This window comes from Festucalex cinctus, chromosome 6, assembly GCF_051991245.1.
Source record: "Festucalex cinctus isolate MCC-2025b chromosome 6, RoL_Fcin_1.0, whole genome shotgun sequence".
NCBI lineage: Eukaryota > Metazoa > Chordata > Actinopteri > Syngnathiformes > Syngnathidae > Festucalex > Festucalex cinctus.
The window spans coordinates 3,272,763-3,298,703 of NC_135416.1; the positions used below are offsets into that span (position 1 = coordinate 3,272,763).

Below are 25,941 nucleotides of genomic sequence, written 5' to 3' on the forward strand. Positions count from 1 at the left end.
TACAATATAAAGTAGTACTGTAACCCCAAAATAACAGGGGTTTCAGGTGCATTCACATAAATTGAAAGTTTTACAAATACTTATAATTTTACTTTGCTTTTTTGTGACTATCGACATGATATAGGTTAAAGTGTTATTATGAACGTATGTGAAAGTAGGTTTCTGACTGCCTACTGGCATATATGTGTAAAATATTTAAAATTTAAAATAAAAAAATTAGCTCAAATCTAAACTTTGTACTTTACATTTTAGTGTCAAGATGCAATGTGTCGCAGTGTAGTGACGTCACGTTGATTTAATGGCTACTACTCCTGCTTGGGCCGGGGTGATTATTACAACTGGAGCACACCAGCGATTGGTTAACTTGGAAACAATGTGAGTTGAAATCTTGAAAACAACGAAAAAATAACCAAAGTGATAGTTTGGTTCGTTATTTCCTCTCGTTTTGCCGCGATTGCACTGTATCTTTAAAACTGGTCGCTCGGTCATTGTCGCGGTTTAGTGACGACACATTGATTTCCCGACACCTGCTGGTGGTTGATTGTGGTTCAACGAAGCTTTCACATTTATCCTAAATATTGCATCAACATTAACACCAAATACACACTGAAGAGTAAGGAGCCGCGTGATTAACAGAATAGGATTTTCTCACATGGATACAACGAAGAAGACGAATTAAAGGTCCACCACAACGTGTAACGCTACGGTGATTATTATTCCAGTTCACTGAAGTGTTCACTTGCTAAATTAGACGACGTTCGGTTTACTGAGACGTTAAAGTACTTGAAAGCAGCGCTAACTTGTTTGCTATTTTGGCTTGTTCGTACACTAATATACACGGTAAGGTTGGCTTTAGCTTGACTATGAGGGGGTTAGTTAGCGTCAGACGTGTTACCAAATGGCAGGTCGCTAACAGGTAGCATTAGCCAGCTCCCCCTAACACACACACACGTGACGCCATTAACCTCGGTATTATAATGTTTCGTACTTGGTTTGAAACATACTGTTTTTGTTTTGTTTTTGTTTTTTTTGGTTGTTTTTTATTTTATTTTTTTTTAGTAGCGAGACCGATGCTCACTGCTCAGAAGCTACATAACACGAGGGGTTGATGGGGACGTTCAGAGGTTGCCATGGTGATTCCCGGGGCTTGGAGTCACTTCAAAGCACCCGCCCGCCAGATAACATGTCCGCATTCCCAACATTAGTTTTCTCGGGCTTTGAACGTTCGTAGCCTCTTCATGTTGACGTGGCTTTGCATGTAAGGTGCGTTCTCCTCGCATGTCCGTTTGTGATGGCTATCAGAGCAGCTTTAACGCCCGCTAACTGCATCGGTCATGTCGGGTCATGTAGCTCGGCGTCGAGGGGTGGCGGTTAAACACGGAAGGTAGTTGGAGCCCTAGGTAGAAACAAAATAGTCGCCAGGCGATTTTTTTTCCTTTTTAAAATGTCAACCTTGAGCGTTTTTGTTGTGGGTTTTCAGCTGAGAGGGTGGTAACATGGCAACCGGAGGCGCTCCTTTCGATGACAGCGCGGACGAGCTGCACAACTGGAGCGTCACCAACGCCAGCCTGGACGACAGACTCAACAACATGGTAAACGACACTAACTAAACACAACTAAGTTCCATAAAACTAGGTGTGTGTGTGTGTGTGTGTAAAATGTCAATTATTTGTTCATTTACATGAGACCAGCATTATTAGAGAGACAATTTATAGACGTATTACATATCATGTTCACACTGTATTCACTCTTAGATTGGCACATCAGAGGCATGGTTGTACAGATCTGTGTGCCTTTCAGTAAATAACTCAGCGAAGCGGGATATTGTGGTGTCCAAAGTGTACATTCACCACTGAATGTTATCATAATTAGATGCATGATGATTGAAAGTGTCATCGTTCCCTCCTAAAATTTAATTGGCCCATCTCCCTCCATTCACAGTTTTTTTTTTTGTAGTGTTTTGATTTACATTACGCTCAAAAAGGCAGTCTCACTCCCTCTCAATGCCCCCCGACTAAGTTAATATGGGTGATCACTCATAAGAGTTGTGAATGTTCAGGACTGGGGTGGCGCGCAGCAGAAGAAGGGAAACCGCTCGTCGGAGAAAAACAAGAAAAAATTGTCAGCTGCTTTGGTGGCGGAAGGCCGCCTGACCAACGACATTTCGCCCAATTCTACACCCTGGAGCGGCCGCCGCAGGCCGGTGCACATCAAATACACCAGCCAGCGCTCAGTCCCGGACCAGGCGGAGCTGGACAAGATCCACCAGAGGATCCCCTTTTCTGATTTGGACGAGGTGAAAATGAGCTGAGAGCTCCTTGTTTCACATTCAAGTAGTAATGCATGTGACATAATCAGAAATATTATAGAGGGTTGGGGATGTAGGCTTACGGATGTAAAAACATGCTTGGTGTATCCCCTTTAAAATGGAATAGTTATTGTGGACTATAATCATAAAATCAACACACAAGCTAACTTGCGCTCAATGGCGGAGACATAATGTAACTGGAAACCAGTCGCCCAACTAGAACACTGGGCAGCTCAAATTCTGTTTTAGTAAGGGAGGAACGAATCATGCTGTATGTCCAAGTGCGCCAGTCAAGAAATCAGAAGAAGTGATTTCATGCTATTTCTCTGCAATTTTCCACTATATATTTTCAGTCTGTTTCAGAAACTCTTTTTAAACATAACCCAATCTATTATTCCACTTTATAGGGACTTTTTCACCTCTTTAATTCTTCATCACAGAGCATTGGTAGTGATTCCCAGGGCCGCGTCACGGCTGCCAACAACCAGCGACAGCTGGCGGCGGCGAACAAGAAACCCTACAACTTTGTCCCGCTGCACGTGAACACCAACAAGAGCAAGGAGGTGCTGCTGCACCCGCCCGCCACCTCTGCCCCTTCCACTCCCGCCACCACCAAGCAAACCAAAAAGCAGAGCCCAGCAGCGAGGGATGCCTTCACCCCCGGAGCTACCGCCAAGGAAACGGCAACGAGGCCAACACGGGGCAGTGCTGACAGAGGGGCGGCGGCGACACGCGCAGACTGCGAGGAAGGAGAAGCCAGCGTTGTCAGCAGCCTGGTAAGTTTCATTGTTCTAAAATTTCATACAAATTTTCACTTTGACTCACTTTGACTTGTGGAATAATTCTTCACAAGTTGCTATGAATGCCTTTCTTGCAGCACTAGAATAATGAGCGTTTAATAGTAGCTATAAATTGTGACCAACTACTACTGTGGCTACAGAATTTGTGGTACCTGCTGATAGATCTCATTCGCTTTGTTTGCGAGAGTGAAGACTGTCACAGTGACAGGCCAACCACCATTACTTTGTTTTTGATTAACTGGCTGGAGAAAAATCGCTAAATTAATCGATAATTGTTTATGATAATAAGTTAATGGTTTAGATACCTTGTTTAATTTAAAGTTGCCCAATCCTCAGAATTTCAGCATCAGGGGTAAAATATTCTTGTCTTTATGTAATTGTAATCTCATGAAAGCAGAGAATAATCAACATTTGTTTTCCCCTATTTTGGACACATTAAGGAGCAAAACAGTAATTGAATCATAATTTGTGCATTTTCTGCACTGTCAAATTAAAATCAAGTCCTGTCTTTTACGATGGAAATGAACATGTCTTTATTCAAATTAATTAACAAAATAATTGACAGATTAATCAATAAAAATAATGTTAGTTGCAGCTTAGTGATGTGTATTTGAGAATATCATTAAGCATCACTTTGTTCTACACTACTGAGAGAAAAAAGTAGGGTGAAAGTGAGGCAGAACAGTGTGGCTGTATTTAGGGCAGTTTATAAATACCGCCACTGTGTGTGCCCACTGCAGTCTGTGTCTGTCCTCGTGACTGCTACTCACTCTGGCCACCACTAATTTCTGCCCCTTACTTTCTCACTCTTTGTGCCAGTTACTTTTTAATACTGCCAAGTTGCCAACCCCGATTTGTTTTGCAGCTGGTAAGCAAGCTGGTGCAGATCCGCGAGTACATCGGCAAGGCCAGCTCCATGCGCGACGACCTGGTGGAGAAGAACGATGTTCCGGCCAACGTGGAGCGCCTCTCTCATCTCATCGAGCACCTCAGGGAGCAGGAGAAGTCTTACCTGCGGTTCCTGCAGAAAATGCTGGTGGGTCTTTGCCTGCTCTTCTAAATTATTTTCTCTGTTTTGCTATAAGGTTGTGTTATGGCTGATACATAAGAGATCGAGTTACAAAAAAAAAATCGCTAAACATTTGGATGATATTGTAATATCTATCATATCATGTGGCCCAGCGGTATGGATAATTGATTGATTGTAACATATGTGGTGAAACTGGGCAAGTCTTACATTATTAATTTGTCATCTTTGGGTGATGTGACAGGCTCGGGAGAACGAGGAGGAGGACGTTAGGACGCAAGATTCCGCTGTGGGTTCCGGTTCCTTGATTGAGAGCACCTCGTTGAATGTTGATGTGAGGTCTTCAGACGCATCGAACACACAAGTGTGCCTTACTGCACGTCACTATCAAATGCTCAGTGTTGGAGTCATCGGGACATACTTGCGGTTTCCTTGCAGGGCGGCTGGCCTGATGCGTCCATGCAAGACCAGAAAGAAGAACTGGAGAACTTCCGCAAGCAGCACGAGCTGCTGAAGAAGATGCTGGAGCAGCAGGATCAGCTCAGGGCCCTGCAGGGCCGCCAGGAGGCTCTACTGGCCATGCAGCAAAGTGCTGAGCAAGCGCTTGCAGTCATTGAGGATGCGGCAGGTGAGACAGACCAGTGAAAAGTGAAAGCATGAGTAAAGTTGTACCGTAAACCCTGACATGGCTCAGTCGCCATCATTCCACGATTAGCAAAAAAAACAAGTAATTGACACCACCCCTAAAAATGTTTAGAATCGTAGAACATTTGCTTTTTATTCTGTATTCCAGTCGTCACGGAAACCACGGGCAGCGTGTCCGGGCTGAGCATTACATCTGAGCTCAATGACGAGCTCAATGATTTGATCCAGCGCTTCCACAACCAACTGCGGGACTCTCAGGTATGGCAGCTCATAAACCGGTTAATCAGGGAACATGATGATTTGCCACAAGTTCTTATGTGTTAGTATATATTTTATTGACTTATTCACTTCTTAATTTTATTTAATTACCCACTTATGGCATTTATTAATTTATTTTCTGTTAGTTTTACCTGTCTTTATTTCATGACTGATTTTTACTCCATGTACAGTACTTGTTATGTAGCGTTGTTTTTAAAGTGCTTTATAAATAAAGTTGAGTTGAGTGTTTTAACCACGTTCAAAATGTCCCACCATAGACCAAGTCAGTGCCGGACAACCGTCGTCAGGCAGAGAGCCTTTCCCTCTCCAGAGAAGTGAGCTGGTCCCAGGCATTCGACCCGCCTCAGCACAGGCCTGTGCTGCACTCGGCCTCCGGGCCCCACAGCGGCCTCGACGGCGGAGCGACACCTGCCAGCGCCAAGCTCACCAAGCTTCAGGAGCTCCAAGACAAGAAAGAAACCATGGACAAGATCCTACACGAACTTCACTCCCTCAGAGATCAGACGCTCAACAACAACTACTGTGAGGATTTGTTTCAAATAATAATGTCAGGCTTAAGGTGACTTCATGTGCTCTCACTACACGCGGTTTCTTTCAGGCGGTGCGTTGTCAACACAGCGTAGTTTGAGCACGGGCGGCTCTTCAGATTGTCCGTCTGCTACCTGCTCAAATGGAGCTGTAGCTCCCGCTTCCTTTCATCCCTTGCTCCCACAACACACAGACACTGACAACTCCACAGACAAACTCAGGTAACCATATTCATGAAAAAAAAACAACCCTCAAAAGACAGTCAATTGACCAATATGTAATCAAAATGTGATGTCATACATAGTATGTAATATTGAAATTATTTTATTTCACCTATTTTATAGTCAGTAGTTATTTTCCAAAATGACATAAAAGCCAAATTTAAAACTACCGACTCTTACCATGCCATTCGTTGTGCAACGTGTACAGACGTTCAGATGAACCAAGGCATTCTTTTAACGGGTTAACTAGCAGGGGAGTCATGTATTGTATAATGCAAGGATTATAAAACAAAAATACTGGTTGATTTGTTTATCTGATATGCACCGTAAAATGAAATGCAAAAAGTAGTTCTATCTGTCAAATGTCATGATTCATCAATAAATTTAAATATTTGTCATCAAATGCACTCAATACAATTTAAGTCTATTTTACTTTTTAATTTATCATTTAAAAAAAAAAAATTTGCACACCAACAGAAAGCTGAAGGAGGTCCACAAGCGCCTTAACGAGCTTCGGGAATTAGTCCAGTACTTTCAGCAGACGTCTGACATGATGGTGGATGCGGTTAATGAAAATGTGAAGGAGGACGAAGATGAGGAGGAGGAGGATGAAGAGGAGGAAGAAACAGAGGACGGCTCCATGCTGGAGACCATGTTTGACTATGATCAAGAGAATCGTCAGCCACCAACTAACATCCGGTGTGTCCTGAATTGCAGATAATCTAATTATGAACAGAGGTTCCGTAGTTTCGAGGTGTCTCACGGGACGTTTTGTACTCTGACTCAAATTTCACATGAGAGAATGGTGTGTAATTTCAAACCTGTCGGTTTATGTGCTAAGGAACCCACAGCGCAGTGAAAACTGGGGCGACTTGAACAGCCTGGCAAACCGCTGCAGCGTCTCATGTAGCACCAACACCAACAATCGCGACAGTAGACTAAACACTGAGATCAACAACCGGTCAGAGGCCAACCTTCGCAGCTTTAATATCCCCTCGGCCATTGGTACACTCACACAACTCGAGCCGCCTTATAAACAAGTGACTGCTCTTGACCCGTTTTGGCTTCTCCACCCTTGTAGAGTGCCAGTACAACAGGGACACAGCCTACAATTGGGCGAAGGATGAGGACGGTCGCAATAATGACGGTGGAAGCGGTGGAGCCGTCGCCCACCCTTGCTGTCCTGATGACGAGGCGTCAGGTTCAAGGTCAGCAAGTAGCCTGGCAAGCTACGCAGGCTTTCCCCAGGAGGTTCAGCAGCAGAAAGCCAAGCAGAAGCTGCGTCAGTTACAGGAGCTTGTTGCCATGGTCCAGGTGGGAACAACAACCAGAAAATGGCAAACATTGAATAGGGATGTTCAATGACACTTAATAATTTTTTTTTTGTTTTCTTTATAATGACATGAAATTACTGAAATTTTTTTATGCTTTTAATTTTTAATTCCTGATCGTAAAACAGGAGGGTGGTCCATCCTTCTCAGGTCGCCGTTATGATACCTTAATACAAGGCCTGGTATCAGTATTCGCCCATCTCTAAAATGAAATACAGCGCAACATGGCAATTTTTTTCATTGATAAAAAGTTCCCAGGTGTTAAGTATAAGTCTCTGACATTCTTCTGTCACAAAACATAAAATTATAGCACGCTTAACATCAATTTATTATGTTCGACTTGAGATTAATTCGTTTCTGAGGGTAAAACATGCCACATGTAAATGAAAAAGACATTTTGTCATTGAGTCAGCGCTTGATAACAAACAGGTGAGTTAGACGTCATTTAGTGATGTGGCACGTGACAGCAGACACCTTGTCAAACGCAAATGTCCAGGAAACTCACAATAAGCATGCATTTTATTTTTATTTTTTAAGAAATAATATTTAACAGTCTTTGTCTGTGTGTCCAGAGCGATGACACAGACACCACGACGGCCAATGAAGAGGAAACTTTGCACCAACAGCAGAATAACACTAGAGTTAGTGTGGGTGGACCACAGGCTGCTGGACCACAACAGGATCCCCATGGATCAGATGCTGCCCTGTACACCAAGGCCAGGTATGCGTTTTTCGTCCCAACACACCTCAGGTTTAATTCTTACTTGACTCTGTTGATGCGACTTAACAACAGGGAGAAGATCTACAAAGCAAAGCTTCGTCAGCAGAAGCAGGCCCTCAAGCAGCTCCACGAGGAGCGTCAGATGCTCGGTGAAATCCAGGGCAAGATTCAGGATCTCCAGTTGACGTGTCCTGACCTGCAGGTCGGAAATACACATGATCACATTTCCTTAAATGGAATTTTCCAAATACTTCATCTGTTTATTTCTCCTCCAGTCGTCACTGTCCAGCCAAGTGAGCGAGCAGGGTTTAGTTTGGAAGGTTCCGGCTGCGACTTCGACGCCGGGTGCCACGCAGCCTTCCTCCTCATTGCCGGCCACCAAAGGCAGCCCGGCCGTGCTCAATCCCACTACTCCCGAAGCTGCTGCCACGTCAGTCCCTGACAATGAGGTGGCAACACACACATACAAAGAGCCCACTCCAAGTGAAAAGATGCATATTTTTCAACCTGAGTTGCTCTTGTTATTGTGTCGCCAGCAGCTCTGGTCGGAGATTCGTCGCCACCAGGTCGTCCGGGAGGAGCTCCGGCAGCGGCGCAAGCACCTGGAGTCTCTGATGGCGGAACATCAGAGGCGCTGCGGACTCCCCGGCATCCCCTGCGGGACTGACGTGCAAGCGTGTCCCTCCCAACTTACTCGTAGTCGGGATGAAAGGTATTAATTCACACTAGGGCTGGGTTATTTTATTATAATAATAACAACAAAAAAATCCATACATTTTTTTTCACTAAAGGCAAAATTGTTTCAAAGAACAAGCACTTATTTTCTAATCTGTTAAAAAAAAAACAGTGGATGTTGATGCAAGTTGCTCAGGAAAATAAAATTTGCAAGAAAAAACCTAATCTCATGAATTAGTATTAAACAAAATAAAGCAAATCTTAGTAAGTAAAAGAAGGGGAAAAAAAACAAAAAAAAACATCGTTTACATTTTTTTTAAGACCATTGGCCAGCCCCAAGCCAAATTGTTTAAAGAATGGTCTCTTTGAACGCGATTTGCCTATGAAGGGATTGATTCATATTGGATGTTATCAGAACAATGGCCACTTGGGGCTCCACTCCCTGCAACCTGGATGAGGACGAGGATGGCGACTATCGCTGCGAGCACAGCATGGAAGAGGAGGAAACCTCAGAGAGCAGCTCTGCGGACGATGACCACATCTTCCCCACCATGAATCAGCCCAGCTACACCAAGAAGAAACAAGAATGGTCAGTATGGAGTCGATCCTGATTTGTATTTTGTTATTTTTGGTTGAAAGGCTTTCATATTCACAGCATATTTTCTTGTCCTTATATATTTTAGTTCAATTTATACATTATGTGCTCTTGTCTTCATGTCGTCAGTAACCCGAAGCCTCCAGCAGCCTTTTCCACCGGGCATGACTCAACTCATGTTAAACCTAAAACCAAGCAGCAACAGCCACCACCACCACCACCCAGAAATTCAAACCAGTCCGCAAGTCAGCCTGCAGCCACGAGACGTCAGGAGAACCTGTGCTGGGCCTCGGAGCTTTCAGTGGCCGAGGGCTCCACCCACTGGCAGGAGCAGCTCAGCCAGTTGCAGAGACAGTTGGACTTCAGCACCAGCATGTGTCAGACGCTGCTGCAGGACCAACAGGTTGCCAGTCGGATTATACATGAATGCTAGAACTAGGGGAAAATTAATCTGATTTTACCTTTCTTTCCAAGATGCTGTCATACATGCTGCAAAGCTTGATGACGGGCTCGTTCAGCGCGTTGCCCAACAATCTGACGTCACAGCAGATCCACCTGATCATGCATCAGCTCAACCAATGTTACACACAACTGGCTTGGCAGCAAACGAATGTGCAAAGGTTAAAAAGCATTCAAATTGGATTCATTTTTTTAATCAAGATGGAGTTTTTATACATATTGCCTGTCGTGGTGTTCTAGATTGAAACAGGTGCTGAATGAACTACAGCAGCAGGAGCCACAACAGCAAAAACACCACCACTCATCCCCTTCATCTGCAGGTTAGTACACACAAGACCCTTTTCATCCATTTCTACTAGAATAACACTCATGGCTTGTTCCTGTTGACTTGTTGGGCAGTCGGTAACCACTTGTCACTTTACGCAGGCTGGTGTATGACATTATCAACAGCGTCTTTAACGTTCTGGCCATCCATGTCACTTGTCCTCATTAGGGCCTGGCCTGAGCGTTTTAACGCACAATTCGCATCTCAGCCTGAGTCACCAATTCATGCACAGTACTAGTATTCATGGTAGTTATTACAAAACCGGCCAGCAGGTGGCAAAGGAGATCAACCAGGGACATGTAGAAAAAAAAAAAGCTCAATTACCGGTACTCACAATTCTAAATAGATTTATGAATAATTATGAAACTTAGCTATATTTTAATGCTCATTGCTGCAAAACGGAAGTAGAAATATGAAATAAGAGACTTCAATCTTTATTTTGGTAGTTTCCATGTTTTTATAGCAATAGAACGCAATATTCTGTGGCCTTGCAAAATCAGTCAAAATCCAGTAAAACAGTTGGGAGTGAAGGGGACTGCTTCTGTGAAAATGGCTGGGAGTGAATGAGTTAACTATTAATTAAGTGATTTTATCTTTACTTCTGGCGACACTGCAGGATTTAGCCTGTTTCCTCCGTTCCCTGCTGCCACGAGCAACGTCCCTCAGGGTGCAGCAAGTGCTAATCATCCAAGTCTGGACCAGCAGAAGCAGCAGCACTTGGACGCCAACGCCTCCATCAAAACGGAGTACATGAATTTCCCTCCCCCACTCCAGCGCTCACCTCTAAATGTCACTACCGACAGACGGTAGGTCTCTCCTTGTGGGCATATTGCAGTTCATTCCTGTGCACTTGGTTATCTCACATGACACCCCCCCTTCCCCTTTAGACCCACGGGCTGGTCCAACAACACCTTCCCAAACAACACTGTCCTGCTTCATCCGCCTCCAACGGGGGGGCGCACCCCCTCCTTCTCCCCTTCCTCGTTCCCCTCGCCACAGCGACGTCGCAGCCCTCGAGCCGAGTGCGAGCAGGCGTCTGAGGCGAGTTTTAGCAGCTTGGCCGACCGTGTCGATCCCACCACAGTCACAAAGACCTTTAAAACGGGGCGCAAGGCCTCCGCACAGGCCAACCTGGCCTCCCGCAGCAAGAGCCGACGCAAGCGGGGCAAAGGGCCCAACAAGAATAACGAAGGTACACCAGCATAATCCAGTTGCACAAGATGTTTTGTTTTTTTTTGCATCCGCATAATGCCGGAGGTGGTTAAAGGTCCAGTTTCTGAACTTGAAGTCCCTCTAAAGTTGAACATAAATGACTTTTAAATTTATAACATCACAAGTGTTGTAAAAGAAAGAACCCTCAGGAAAAGATGAATTGTGAATGATACCGCCGTTTTGATAACTTGGCACAATAGCAAATAACATTTCTGCGCACAAAATGTTTCCCTCCTTTTTTAAAACTAGATTTTCATAGTTCATTTTCAACAGTAAAAATATCACATTACATATCTTTTTTTCTTCTTTTTTTAAAGCAAGAGCTAGCTAAGGCTATCAAAATGTGCACCCATAGGTTTGCTAATGTTACCTGAGAAAAAAATGCTAGATTAATAAGATACATTGAAGAAGAAGAAGAAAAAAAACAGAAACACCTTATCTTCGAAGTGTATTTCAATTTATTTTTTTATTTTTTTAAATCCTACAAGCTACATGAGCCCACACACTTACCATCAGAAAAAGAAATACTCAAAATACAGATAGCTGAAAAACCTACTCAAGTACAGTGCAGTACTTCCTATCACTCATCAGGTCTGGAAAGCGACAGCCTGAGCAGCACGGCAGACTTTAACCAAGAGAGGGCAGCGTCGTCTCGTCACAAGGATCAGCATCTGTTGGACAAACTCACGCAAGAGAAACTCGACAGTAAAACCAAGCTTGGCAACAAACAAAATGACATCTCCTCCGGTATGCCTAAAACTTTCTCGTAGACTACTCTACCTTTTGCTTGCTGATTTTAGTCTTTCATCACAACTCTAACAGCTTGTGTTGCACATTTGGCACAGCCACCTTTCATTTTGAGCTGACTGTTAATTTATCCTACTGACAGCCTATGCTTGGAGAACACCCTTCCTCTCTAACAGAATTGCATGCACAGAAGCAGCAGGTAAATTCAGCACGCAAGTTGTTGGCTTTTTTTTTTTTTCTTCTTTCCTCACCTAAAAACATCCCACGCACGCGCACGTCCTCGCCTCTGTGACCTGCACTGTTGTCACTGCTTTTATCGACTGGAATATGGAGACAAATGTGTCGAATGCCCCCAAAAATCACAGACGCCAGCAGCGACTTCTCCTTGTTCGAGGCGCTCAGGGAGACCATCTACTCCGAGGTGGCAACGCTGATTTCCCAGAACGAGTCACGGCCTCACTTTCTCATCGAGCTCTTCCACGAGCTGCAGTTGCTCAACACGGACTACCTGAGGCAGAGGGCGCTCTACTCCCTGCAGGTTAATATACGACAGAACCTCAGTTCCAATTTCAAAATGTTTTTTTTTTTTTTTTTAAATCCCACTATAAAATATTATGCACTCATTCACACTAAATTTCATCTCACACACATTCATTCACCGTATATGGTCTCAATTTAATACACAAACAGCGCGTGTTTCAGTTCAAACAAGTTAACCACTGTTGTTAAGTCGAAGCACTCAAATCATTTCTTGAATGTGATGAGGTCTCTCAGGCCCTAGAGCTGTCAAAATGAATCGAGTAATCCATTATCAAATTAATTAAACTATTTTAATTGAGGAATCATTTTGAGTCATTTTTTTTAAATTCAGAATTGTCCATATCCTCTGATTTTAGCATATCAACATGTAATTGCTGATTATCTTCCGTGTTTTATCAAAATAAGACATTTGTAAACATGAACCATGTAACAGTGTGACATGAAGAACCCCCTTTTTTTTTTAACCACTATATAAATCAGAACTATGAAATAAACACCATTCACTGGATAATAAACAGTAATGAGAGGCAAAAATACTTTTGTAATACACTTTTATTCAAAATTAACATGAATCTGATGATGACAGCACTAGTCGTCCCTGTGTTGTTGCGCTCCCGCAGGACTTGGTGGTGAGCAGGCAGCTGGCGGAGAAGAGCACCTCCCGAGAGATGCCCCCCATTGGCGCCGTGTCTTGGGCTGGGGGCTCCCAGTCTGAGCTGACGCCCAGCGAGAGCTCGACGATGAGCGACGCGGTAAAAGACGTGCTGGCGCATTCCCATCATGCTGTTTTCTGTCCACTTTTTTTTTTTTTGTATCCGTGAACGTCTTTGCAGGAGATCCTATCTTAGCTTTCAGTTCATTTCTCATCTTCATCCGCCCACTCCTTCTACATCTTTCATCTTTTTTTTTTTTTTACTTGCTCTCCTTTCATCCTTTCCATCTTGTCTCCCCTCGTCTTCATTCACCTTGACTTGACAGCAAGAAAGGCTTGTAAGCAGTGACCCCCAATTGTCCGTCCATGTCGCCTGCGTTTCTTTAGTCTGGTAGCGTTCCGGCTAATTGGGAGCCCTGCCAACTGTGTCTAAATAATTCCTTTGTTAGACAGCGATAGATGAAACGTCTTGATTTCTGTTTGAAGACAAGTCGGCATTTCCGAGTCTCGCTTGCCTGCTTCTTCCGGTCCTCTGGAATTTCTCGGGAGGATCGTTCGTTTCGCGCTTAATGAGAGAGTCTGCTTTCAGGATTGCCGAGTATATTTCTGGGGTATGCTGTGTTTTTAGGAAGTGGTGGAGAAGAACTTGAAGAGAGATGACATCGAGTCCGTGGGTAATGACAGCACTTTGTCATCTACCAACCTGGATCCATTTTCCAAGGATGATCTGGGTATGTTTAGAGGACGGGCTCCAGACCCACCCGCAAAAAAAGGTTTTAACCTCCCACACGCTTTCAAGAAATGTACATATTAAAACAATTCTTGAGCAAACAAATCTACACTAATCCCTGCCAGTCAAAACTTTCGAAACAGTTCTCCATTCAATAGCACTAGAAAGTGTTTCCAAACTTGTGACTGGGAAGTCTCTATCTGATTGTAAGACTGTAACATTATGCAGTTTGAACATCAATACTGTAAAAAAAAAAAAAAGATTCAATTAAAAATGTATTGCACATACACAAATACAATTCTAAAGTTCTGAAAGATTAATTGGAAATTTATTGTAAAGAAAAAATCAATACAACTGAACTGTAAATTAGGCACTGATTCTTTCGTGTATCACCAGAGGGAGTCCATGTCCATCAAGTGGTAGTAGTACAAAGTACCACAGTTTGAGAACCCCACAGTTTTAATGGCAAATTAACTCAACTTACATGTGTAGTGTACAAAAAAATGCTGCTAAACTTTAGGTAAACAGCGCTATAGAGTGTGAACGCTGTCCTGTATATTTGTTAAAGTAAACAAAGCGTCAGTATTGTTGAATGCATAGGCAACACAGTGATCCACTTGGACAAAGCTTTGGTCAGGATGCGCCAGTACGAGCATATGAAGCAGAAAGTGGACACGAGCACCACCGGGAACTCGGACCCCGCCAATGTTGAACCTTGTGCTGGTGCTGCTGCTGCTCCGCCTCCAGAAGCCATGGAGGGTATGCCAGGCCTCCGACAACATCACCTCCGCCCTCCATTAGAATTGCCTTTTTAAGATTATTACATTACGCTCTTGTTTGTGAGCAGGAGGCACCTCTGGTGACGTGCACGCTCCTCAGATCGACACCCTGCAGCTCAATCGGCAAATTAAGGATATCATGACGGAGGTCATTCCCTTCCTCAAGGTAGCGTGACCGGAATATGTAAAACCTGCACTTGTTCAAATTGGTACAGTTTCAGTCTGTCGATTGAACGATGGACTGTAGTGTCTTGCTTCATTCTTTACATATCACAAGAGGCGACATTTGAAGGATGAGGATGTCATAATGCTATGTACAGTTCCTTCTTTTGGAAGGATGTATATTATTAGTAGGAAAGTATCTTAATTGGAAGGCTCCTTCAACTATGGTCTTTAAAAAAAATAAATAAAAAAAATGCTACATTATGGTCAAAATGCTAATCATTAGGGGTGTTAAAAAAAATCGATTCGGCGATATATCGCGATACTACATCGCGCGATTCTCGAATCGATAAAAAAAAAAAATCGATATTTATTTATTTATTTTTTAAGAGCTCAGAATTGTTCATTCGGTAGTCTTACCGATTCAACGTCTTATCATTGCCTTTTTTTTTTTTTTTTTTTTTTTTTGTGTGTGTGTGTGTGTGTGTGTGAATCGATTTTTAAGCTTCCATTTTTAATGGAAAAATATTCAACAAAATTCGGGTTAGGATTCACACCTTGAGCATGGAAGAATGTTATATGAACGGAACATTAAGCCTTAATATTTTATTTTAATGCTGTTCAAACATGAAACAGATTACAACCTCTATAAGACTGAAATTTCAGATAAATAAATAATACATTTTCATATAAATCTTACACTCTACAAGCTTACTGATTAGTATTTTCTAAATTTGAATGGAAAAAAAATCGCAACAATCTACTTATAAATTCGTATCGGGATTAATCGGTATCGAATCGAATCGTGACCTGTGAATCGTGATACGAATCGAATCGTCAGGTACTAGGCAATTCACACCCCTACTAATCATGATTTATTTTAATCAACATTATAAATTAATTAATCAAAATTACGCATAACGTTAGCTAAACAATCTATAGTTTTAATGCACTATACAACAAGCAAAATGCAAATGTAAACATTATATGTGCAAAAATGTAAATGTATAGATGACCAAAAATAATCAAATGTTGGAACTGCTGCGGAAATATCCTCAACGTAGTCGACCTAAAACCGAGCACATGAATAATGTTTTATCGCTTTTGGCTCCTCGCATAGGAGAACATGCACGAGGTGTGCACGCCACAGGTGCTGACGTCTTTGCGCCGCAAAGTGCTGGCGCTCACGCAGCAGAACGACGAGAGCAAGGAGTTTGTGCGCTTCTTCCATCGGCAGCTCGGAGGAATTCTGCAGGTATGACACTTCCTCTACCAGGATTTGGGATTATTTCCTCACAATTTCAAAACAGTTTTTCAGACATTCGTTGCTGTGGCAAACCAGGGAAAGGGAAAAAAGATGTAAAACTACAAAATCTATCCACCTTTTCACCATCATGTAAAGTTGGGACTGAAGTAAAGAATGCACGTTTGCAAAAAAAAAAAAAAAAAAAAAAGCTAGAATGATTTGATTGGTTGTTGAATTTCATTCGCTTGTGAGTGGGCAGGAACTATATGCTACGAAAAAAAAAAAAAAAAAAAGTTTCTAATGTCCCTTTATAAAAAGCCTTTCCCTTCCTAGGATTCCCTCAGTCGTTTCCTGGGCCAAACCCTGAAGGACTGCGGTGAGGACTTGCTGGTGGAGGTCTCGGACATCCTCTTCAACGAACTGGCCTTTTTCCGACTCATGCAAGACTTGGACAACGGCATCGCCGCCGCCCCGGAAGCCAGGCAGATGACCACGAAGGCTGAGCATCCTCCTGACACCAGTCATGCCTTGAAGGTGATGTATTAGCATTGTTTTTTTTAAATATACAAAAAAAAATAAAAAATCTATTTGCGTTAAAGGTTTGTTGTTGACTGATGTTTTGTCCTTCCAATTAGGAAAGCCCAGCGCTCCAAGTTAATGCGTCAGCCTCTCCCGACGAAGACAAGGTCCCGTGCTTTTGATCGTGACACCGGATGTCACTTAACCACCCAGCTGAGTGTCACTTGAAACTTTCTCCGTCACAGGATAAAGATGACACCGAGCAGGAAGTTCCTTCTGATCAGAAAAGCCATGATGATGATGAAGAAGATGAGGAAGAGGCTGGTGGGCAGGCAATGCCGCTATCCATCAGTAAGTGGAAAATTGCAGAAGACTTTTATTTGGTGTGGCAGGTGATTTTTTATTTTTTTTTGTATCGTAATTATAGTTAACTCAGGATTAATTGCAAATTTTATATCTGTTCTAAATGTACAATAAAACATTTTTTCCTAAGGTTATTTAAATGCGTTTTAGATCCGTTTACTAAATTGTATTGAGCCAAAGCCCATTTTTTTGCATTTGAAAAATCTCCAAAACCATCAGTTTTCAGGAAAACAAAAATGAGTCGTTAACATTGCATCGTCAAAGAGAGCACGACATTTTCAACACTTCAGCTTGGTCAAAAATTTGTGAACTTTATCATGTGTTATTTCCCTAAAATTACAAAATTCCTTGGCCATTGTCACTGCCCAAATAAAAACTGAGTAATCCAAATCCTCCAAGCTGTTGAGTTTGTGACGTTTTCTCTTGACTTTGTGAATTGTCATCGTTCCCGGAGGGCTTTCCAAAGCGGAGACCCAGGCCCTAAACAACTACGGCAGCGGCGAGGATGAGAACGACGACGACGAGCAGGAGCCCGAAGAGTTTGAGGCCGGGCCCGTGGACGTGCAGACGTCCTTGCAGGCCACGGTGGAAGGCCTGCCGGAGCAAGATCTGACCGTACGGAACATTCTGGCTCATGTCGTCTACCACTTGAACATCACGTTTTGTCTGTGTGTGACCTGTGCTTGCGTCCTTCTGCAGGGCCAATCGACTTGTGAAACCAAAGAAACTGACCTGAAACCAGCCAACGACGACGGTGGGTGCACATTCTTGAACTTAGTTATATTTTTGGCCCTGGCTGATCTCTTATACTCTGCTACCACCTGCTGGCTGTTTTTTGTAAAGACTAGCATTGTTTTAAGTGACCTTTCAGGCAGAAGCTCCATTAAAGCCTTCTATATGCACTAGCATAAAAAAAACCATGTTTTTATATGTTTTTGGGAGCAAATTAGTTAAATAACATGAATTACTTTCTTGAAAATTATAAGGGATTGAAAAGATGACACCATATTTGTTTTTGGTCACCATATCTGTCCACTTTTGTCTTAACAAGAGTATGAAAAAGTTACCAGTTCCATGAAAAAGCATTAAATTAGACCTGCTGATAGCTGTAGAAACCCTGCCTGTACTATATTTTTCTGTTTTTCCACGTGTTTAATATTGTGCTCCTTTTCATTTCTCTCCCACCAAACAGCAGAGAGCAGCAAGATGTCAGTTGTCGCGTTGGCTGAAGACGAGCACACCGAGGCGGTGAGTCGCGACTCTGACGAAGAGGTCCATGAAGAGGAGGGCCCGGCTGGCGCCGTCGCCGCCGCCCCCGAAGAAAGCGGCAGAAGCTCCGAAGCGCCGACGTTCCCGAAAGACTCAAACGCCACCAGCACCCCCGACACCGACTCCCCCGTCATGATCAATGTCGACGTAAGTACAAACAAACGGGATGGAAACGTTGACATCATGCGGAGGCAAAAAAAATTGTGCTGAAGAGTATACTGTTGTTCTAGAGTAATACCACTCAAGTAAAAGTAGTCAGTGAAGATAAGCACTCAGTGAAAAGAAAAAAACCTCAAACGCTCAGTAACCGGTGAGTAACTTATGATTTCCCCCCCCCCCCCCCACCAAGATCTGTGCATAAATGTCAAGTATATAAATTATGAACACGCAACATCAGCTATTGCCCAACAACGTCACCGGAACCACAACAATACACTCAGCTCCATAAATATTGGGACAGTTGTCAACTTTTTTTCCCCCCCCTCATTCATTTTTAAGTGAGATTTCCTTATTAGGAATAAATAAATTTCTTGTAAACAAATAAATAAATAAATTATATATATATATATATATATATATATATATTTTTTTTTTTTTCTCCTTATGACTAGTTTTGTATTATAGATTTTTATTAATTATCTAATTCTAAAATAGTTTTTCAAAAAATGAACACTTAATATTTTTTTTCTTATTTTTTTTTTTTTTTTTTTTTTGAACTTTTATTGTCAAAACCGACAACAACATAACAATAACAGTAATTGTCCTGAGATAGGGCCTTTACATACAATTGGTATCATGGAAATACAAATAATATGACAAACAACAACAAAAATTTCCTCCACATACCCAGGGTATCAATACCCTATCTAACAGTGTCCAGGATTGGTCCCCATCTTCTTTCAAAAATAGGAACCCTCATCTGAAGTTGTGCTGTCAATTGTTCCATTGAGTACAACTGTTTGATTTTTTTTAACCATTGTGCGACTGTGGGTGGTTCAGGTTTCAGCCAGTTGATGGTTATCATCTTTCTTGCAGTCATTAGGAGGAGATGAAGCAAATACTTCTGGTCATGAGACAAATTATCCAAGAATATATCCAACAAATAAATCAAAGGGTCCAGGGGGAGTGTCACTTTAAGAATATTTTCCAATTTTTCCCTTACTCCAGTCCAGAAACCTTGTATGATGGGACAGTCCCAAAAAATGTGAGTCTGATCCCCCACAAGACCACAATTCCTCCAACATTTGTCACTAACCCCACGCTTATACACGGAGCACTTTAATGGAGTTCTAAAGAATCTTATTTTAGCTTTCCAGTCAAATTCCTTCCACATTTGACTCCCTACACCCTTATGACAACCAGAACAGACATCTTCCCAAGTATCATCATCCAAGGTCACATTCAATTCGAATTCCCACTGTTGTTTTATGTGTTGAGTGTTATCTGACATATCCATCAGTAATTTCTTATACATGAAAGACACTTGTTTTTTCATTACACTTCCATTCTCTATCAATTGACTGAAATGCTTTTCTATATGAGTTGGTTCCCTTCTAACATATACCCAATCCTGATGTGTCATTAAATAATTCCTAATTTGTAGATACCGATAATGATCCCTTGACATTAGATTAAATTTGCTACATAATTGTGCAAAGCTTTTAATCATGTTTCCCTCAAATAATTGACTCAAAGTTCTGAGGTTATTTTCAGCCCATCCATCAAAGCCACTGTCCATTATTGATGGTAAAAACTCAATATTCCCCCTTATGGGCATGGCCCGCGAAAGAGCTACCACCCCCTTTATTTGTTTCTGTACCTGTTTCCAGACATTCAATGTATGTTTAACCCATACATTCTTGATTACAATTCGTTTCTGGCACTGCAGATTGAGAAAGGGAAGAGTTGAAAGGGAAATACCTGGTAATGAATGCTCCTCCAATGAAACCCAGTGTGACTCCGGATTCCGTATGATCCAGGCCGCCATTGCTTTTATTTGGGCAGCCCAATAATACAGTTTGATGTTGGGAAGTCCCAGCCCACCGTACTCTTTACCCAGCATCAAGATTTTAAGACGGATTCTTGGTCTCCTGTTCTGCCAGATAAATCTTGATATTAATTTGTCTAATAATCTAAATGCAGACTGGGGTATAAAAATCGGGAGGTTTTGAAACAAAAAGAGTAACCTTGGAAGAACATTCATTCTGATGCATTCAATCCTACCCAGAAGGGACAGTGGAAGTATATCCCATTTACTCAAGTCATTTTTAATTTCCTTGAAAAGTTTGTCATAATTCGATGAAAACAACTGTGTTGTCTTGGGAGTAAGATTTACACCCAGATATTTAAATCCCTGTTTTGATTGCCTAAAAAAAACAAGGCTGTCTAATTGTGGTGGCCAGTTACCCACAAGCATCAATGCTTCTGATTTATTTGTGTTAATTTTATAACCTGATACCATACTGTACTGATCCAGACTATTAAGCAAGGCTGGCACGGAAGTGAGGGGGTTCTCCAAAAATAGCAAAATATCATCAGCAAAAAGGCACAATTTATGACAGGCATCTTTTTTATCTCTTATTCCCTGTATGAGTGGATTTGATCGGATTAACTCAGCAAGGGGCTCGATGCTAAGAGCAAATAATAACGGCGAGAGGACTTCACCCTGTCTAGTCCCACGTCCTAGTGGAAAAAATTCAGAGCAGTGTCCGTTAACTCTCACGCGTGACCTGGGATTTTTATAAAACATTTGGACCCATGTAATAAACGTATCATTGAAACCCATATATTGTAATGTCTGTAGCAGAAAGTCCCAATCAACCCGATCGAATGCCTTCTCAGCATCCAGACTTAAAAACAATGATGGGGTATTCCTTTCCTGTGCTACTAATTGAAGATTTAGGGCCCTTCTAACATTATCTGCTCCATGTCTGCCTGTTATAAAACCTGTTTGATCAGCTTTTACCAATTTCTGGATATGACACTGAATTCTATCAGCAATGATGGAGGTAAGTATTTTCATATCGACACATAGGAGACTGATAGGGCGATAAGATGTACAAAGGGTTGGATCCTTTCCTTCTTTATGAATAACACAAATAATCGCTTCAGACCATGACTGAGGAGCTTCACCTGCCGATAGTACATAATTATACACCTTATGTAAAAGTGGTGTCAATTCCTTTTCAAAAGCTTTATATATTTCTCCTGGGATGCCATCCACTCCAGGGGTTTTGTTACTTTTAAGTTTCAAAATACTTTTTTTGATCTCCTCTTGTGTAATCGGGCCTGTTATCTGCTCCGCCTCCTCCTCAGTCAGTTTATCAATTTCAATCGAATTAAAGAAATTCCTTGTTTTTTCTTTCTTATCTGGGTAACTTTCCGCCTTATACAAATCCTGGTAATAAGCAGCAAATGCATTTGCAATGTCGTCGGGCTGAAGCATCATATCGCCAGAATTTGGGCATCTGATCTTATGTACTGTTCTGCTCGATTGTGCTTTACGCAGCTGAAATGCCAAGAGCCGACTGGCCCTGTTGCTAAATTCGTAATATTTTTGGTTCAAAAATCGAAGCTGCCCTTCAGCTTTATAGGTTAATAGGTCATTTAATTTCTGTCTATTCTCCTTTAACATGGTAAGTGTGTCATCTTTTTGCATTATCTGATAATCTCGCTCTAATTTACGGATTTCGTCTTCTAACTGCGTTATTTCAGCAAGTCTTTCTCTCTTTAATCTAGAGCAGATTGCAATAATGTTACCTCTCAAAACACACTTGGTTGCCTCCCATAATATTGTCGGGAATACCTCATCATTATTGTTTACTTGAATATACTCCATTAGGCCTCTTTGCAATTCTTGTTTAATTTCGTTTTTATTTAGAATAGATACATTGGCGCGCCAATATTTAAAATTCCTTTTTGGGTTCAACTTTAGGTTCAGACTCACTGGGGCGTGGTCTGATATAGTAATTGCGTCAATATTACATTGAATAGCTCTAAAGGAGTCCACTGCTGAAATCAAGAACATGTCTAACCGCGAATGGGTACAGTGTACATGTGAAAAAAAAGTAAAATCCTTGTCTTTTGGATGTAAGCGGCGCCAAACATCCACCAAGCCTAATTCCTCCATCATTGTTGCTAGAGCCCTCGATTTCTTGGATTTTTGACCCAGGTCAGCAGGGAGTTTATCAATATATGCTCTCAAAACACAATTGAAATCTCCCCCTATTAAGACAATTCCCTTCGCTTTATCAGCTATCAATAATGCAATCTTCTTAAAGAAATCTGGGTTATCCTCATTAGGGGCGTATAAATTAAGCAAAGTAATTATAATGCCCCCTATTCTGCCGATTACCATCAAGTATCTCCCTTCTTTGTCACTGAAGCTCCTTTCATGACAGAAATAAATAGCCTTGCTGAAGAGAATTGCAACTCCCCTTTTCTTTCCCTGTTGGTATGAGGAGCAATATTGTTGATCTACCCATTCCCTCCTCAACTTCTCATGCTCTTTATCAGAAAGGTGTGTTTCCTGGAGCATTGCAATTGCACAGTTAAGCCTTTTTAGTTGGTTTAGTACCTTTTTTCTCTTGATAGGATTACCTAAGCCCTTAACATTATACGTAACAACAATATGATTATTCATCTTTTTGCCTTATTTTAACTTTATGTTGATTTACCCATTGATCACCAAAAAAAGAAAAAGTACAACTGGTAGAACGATGGCCCAATTCAACACTCAGGACAAAAGGAACATATACACTTGAAACAATAACAAACAAAAAATTACAAAACAACGTAGGCTTCCACATACCACACTGGCTCATTCGGAGTCCAAGGACCCAAATAACCCAGTCCCTGATGTTTCCGGGCGGAGGTTGGTGACAGAAGATCCTCCGTGGAACAAAAAGAGAAAGGAAAAGTTGGTCGCTGTCCTCCTTTGCGACTTGTGCCGTGGATAGCTGGTACTCCACTAGCTTTCCATCACGTCCCGTCCAATGTTAAACAGTATATCTATCATCCTAACTTAGATTGTCATAAATTTCCAAATAAACTCGACGAGGGGGGGGGGGGGGGGGGGGTTGTTAGTGTTGGAGAAGAGAAAGGATAGAGAGAGAGAGAGAGAGAGAGAGAGAGAGAGAGAGAGAGAGAGAGAGAGAGAGAGAGAGAGAGAGAAAAAAAAATAATAATAATAATAAATAAAAAAAACAGGTGGAGGGCGGGGGGTAAAAAGATGTAAAGGAGAGGGGAAAATTACTCCTTTGTGTCGAAGAATGATTTAATCCCTGCGTAGGAAAAAGTTGTGCGGCCTCTCCTCGGTGTCTGTCTTGCTCCTGCGGTGCTCCAACCTTCCCGGAACAGCTCATTTTCCATCCGCTCCCTCTCATCCACTCGCACCTGTACGCCCATCTCCTTAAGCACCGGGAGCGCATCCGATAACGTCGGGTAGGTTTTTTCACCATCATCAAGGAACATTTTCAACTGTGCAGGGAAAACACATTTCGCCCTGATATTCTTGACTTTTAGTTGCTTTACGACGTCACGCGCGAGCATTCTCCTCTTCTGTAACTCGGGTGAAAAATCGTGATCCAAGTAAATCTGAATTCCGTTGTACATTACTGACCTCTGCTCCCATGCTTTCCGGAGTATGGTTTCCTTGACAGAGTAATCCAAGAATCTAACAATCAGAGAGCGCGGGGCAGCTTTGGGATCTTTGGGCTTGCCGGAGAGAGCTCTGTGTGCCCTCTCAATGGCTATGTCGAGCTCCGGGGAAAGTTGAATTGCGGATTTAAGCAACTCCTGTACGAAGAGCTTAACGTCTCTTCCCTCGCTCCCTTCTGGCACGCGATAGATCCTCATGTTGTTTCGCCGCAGTCTATTCTGCATATCCTCGCAACGCGCCGTCAATTCCATCTCTCTGTGTAGCAAATGGCGGAGGGCCTGCTCATGTCGTTTAGCGGTGTCCTCGTTAGCACCAATGCGGCCCTCCGCCTCCGCGACTCTGTTCTCCAATTTTGTCACATCTTCTCTCAGTCCCTTAAAAGATGTTTCCAGCCTTGTCAGGGAGAGTTGAGTTTGCATATGGCCCTCTTGGTTGTCCTTCCTCAACTTCTCGAGCTCAGCCAGTATTTTAGACTCGGAGTTATGCACGCTATCTTCTGTAACTGCGGGACCGCCCGAGGCCTGTTTCAAAGTTAGCTGTCTCAAGTTGTCGCCTTTATCTTTATTTTGATCCTGTTTTTGCGATCCTTTGCCTCTTAGGGATGTTGCCATCTCGAAAAAAAAGAGAAAGGGGAAAAAAATCGTCGAGTACTGTGGTTTTAGTTAGGAAATATATCGAGTATGGACGGAGCGCGATCTTCAAGCAGCTGCTTGGAACATGGCGTCACCGGACCTTATTTTTTTTTTGACTCAATTATTGGTGGAATGCTACATTATTCACTTAAAAAAATGACCTTTCCAATCGCTTAAAAAAAAAAAAAAGACTCAATTATTGCAAAAGTACAACTTTATGAAAAGTTAGTATGGTTTCCTGAAAAATTCTGACTACTCTTGAAAAATATATAGATTTTTTTAAATAATTGTCATCTTTGTCCTAATATTTTAGGTCAAGAAATAATCTTGACTTTTTTTTTTTTTTTTTTTTTTAAGCATAGCACAATAGGCTTACCAGGCTGAGATAGAAAAAAAAAAAATCCAAGTCGACTTCTTGTCGGCCGAAATGAGGACATTTTCATGCACACACATGACGAAAGCATAATTAACAATCGCCTAATTGGATTTTAGGAAGCGGTCTCGGGCAACAGCAGCCAGAGGACGTCGGACGAGGACGACTTTTTCCGAGTGGACCACCTTCCGCTGCATATCCCCGTCACCAGCCAGGTACAAGCAGCGAACGTGTGACGTCATGTGACACATGAAGCGTTTTGAACGGATGTCTGGACCCGCCCACCGCAGGAGGAGCTCCAGAAGAGGATCGTGGACGAGCAGCAGACCAACGACCTGCGCGTGGAAATCCTCAGCGGCCACGCGCAAACGCCGACGGACCTTGTTGGGGACGACAACCGCCTCAAGGAACCAGGTTGGATTTTCAAATTCTTTCCTCCTCCCTCGCCTTCAAATACGACCTTTTCTCATATTATTAGATTTTTTTTTTTTTCTTGTGAAACTAAATGTTTTCTCAAAACTCTCACACAATAAAATTACGTTTTTTTTGTGTGCGTTTCAGAAACGTCTGAATAAGTCTTGAAGTGACCCCGCCTTCCATTGAGCTTTTTCTTTTTTTTCTTTTTTCAAAAATACTTTAATTCTGTAGTCCTATAAGCTGTATTGCACACACATAAGTTAGTTTTTGTTTTCCTTCCAGAGTATGTTGGGTAAGGGGCGGGGTTTAAATGTCAACACTGCTGACAATTTTTCAGTCATTAGTTAGGACTTTAAATTTGAAATGTTTTCTGTAACTCACAAATTCCTAATTGTTTAATTGCGTTCTGCAAACGGACTTTACATGTTCACGTCCATGTTGAAGACTGGTTTGTTTTAAATAAAATGTTGGGTGTTTTAACTTGTGCTTTGTGTGGAGTTGGGTTTTCGCTTTCAGATGCATCAATTCTAATCGACCGGTATTTATTTATTTTTGTGACACAGTGAACGGCTTTTTTTTTTCTCTTGACTCAATTTTGCAAGAAAATAAGCTTTATTTTTTACAAGAAGCAAAAAATGAAATATTAAGCAAAACCTTTCATTTTAAAACCGTGTCAAGTCAATTTTACAGAGCTATTAAAAAAAAATAAAAATAAAAAAATTAAAAA

The 25,941-nt window shown here is 42.0% G+C and overlaps 1 protein-coding gene across 17 annotated transcripts; it reads left to right on the top strand.

Annotated features, from left to right (window-relative positions):
• Positions 1-255: 255 nt before the first annotated feature.
• pcm1 (pericentriolar material 1) lies at positions 256-25,694 on the top strand. 17 transcript variants are annotated; one of them, XM_077523259.1, is made up of 40 exons: positions 256-375; positions 1,481-1,592; positions 2,060-2,296; positions 2,749-3,084; positions 3,974-4,144; positions 4,380-4,499; positions 4,574-4,763; positions 4,929-5,038; positions 5,317-5,581; positions 5,658-5,808; positions 6,286-6,507; positions 6,650-6,813; positions 6,890-7,122; positions 7,712-7,860; positions 7,933-8,062; positions 8,136-8,309; positions 8,397-8,572; positions 8,951-9,124; positions 9,260-9,533; positions 9,605-9,750; positions 9,830-9,909; positions 10,531-10,720; positions 10,802-11,106; positions 11,718-11,873; positions 12,016-12,072; positions 12,239-12,411; positions 13,034-13,165; positions 13,694-13,838; positions 14,396-14,554; positions 14,643-14,740; positions 15,857-15,991; positions 16,316-16,516; positions 16,618-16,668; positions 16,747-16,852; positions 17,319-17,479; positions 17,564-17,618; positions 18,057-18,280; positions 24,917-25,012; positions 25,088-25,211; positions 25,359-25,694. In XM_077523259.1, exons 2-40 carry the CDS (start codon positions 1,497-1,499, stop codon positions 25,370-25,372), a joined length of 6,180 nt encoding a protein of 2,059 aa, XP_077379385.1. In that variant the 5' UTR covers positions 256-375; positions 1,481-1,496; the 3' UTR covers positions 25,373-25,694. The 17 variants fall into 17 exon arrangements, with proteins under 17 accessions (XP_077379385.1, XP_077379397.1, XP_077379382.1 ...); XM_077523256.1 differs by lacking the exon at positions 256-375 and adding an exon at positions 496-706; XM_077523264.1 differs by lacking the exon at positions 256-375 and adding an exon at positions 496-706 and having other exon boundaries at positions 18,060-18,280.
• The last annotated feature ends 247 nt before the right edge of the window (positions 25,695-25,941 follow it).

What these genes read in the sequence shown, in the direction of transcription:
- pcm1 (XM_077523259.1), top strand. Translation starts at nt 1,497, where the DNA reads ATGGCAACCGGAGGCGCTCCTTTCGATGACAGCGCGGACGAGCTGCAC. An exon ending in ACTCGTAGTCGGGATGAAAG is followed by an intron (nt 8,573 to 8,950) that starts GTATTAATTCAC and finishes GGATGTTATCAG; the next exon opens with AACAATGGCCACTTGGGGCT. An exon ending in ACAAAATGACATCTCCTCCG is followed by an intron (nt 11,874 to 12,015) that starts GTATGCCTAAAA and finishes TCCTACTGACAG; the next exon opens with CCTATGCTTGGAGAACACCC.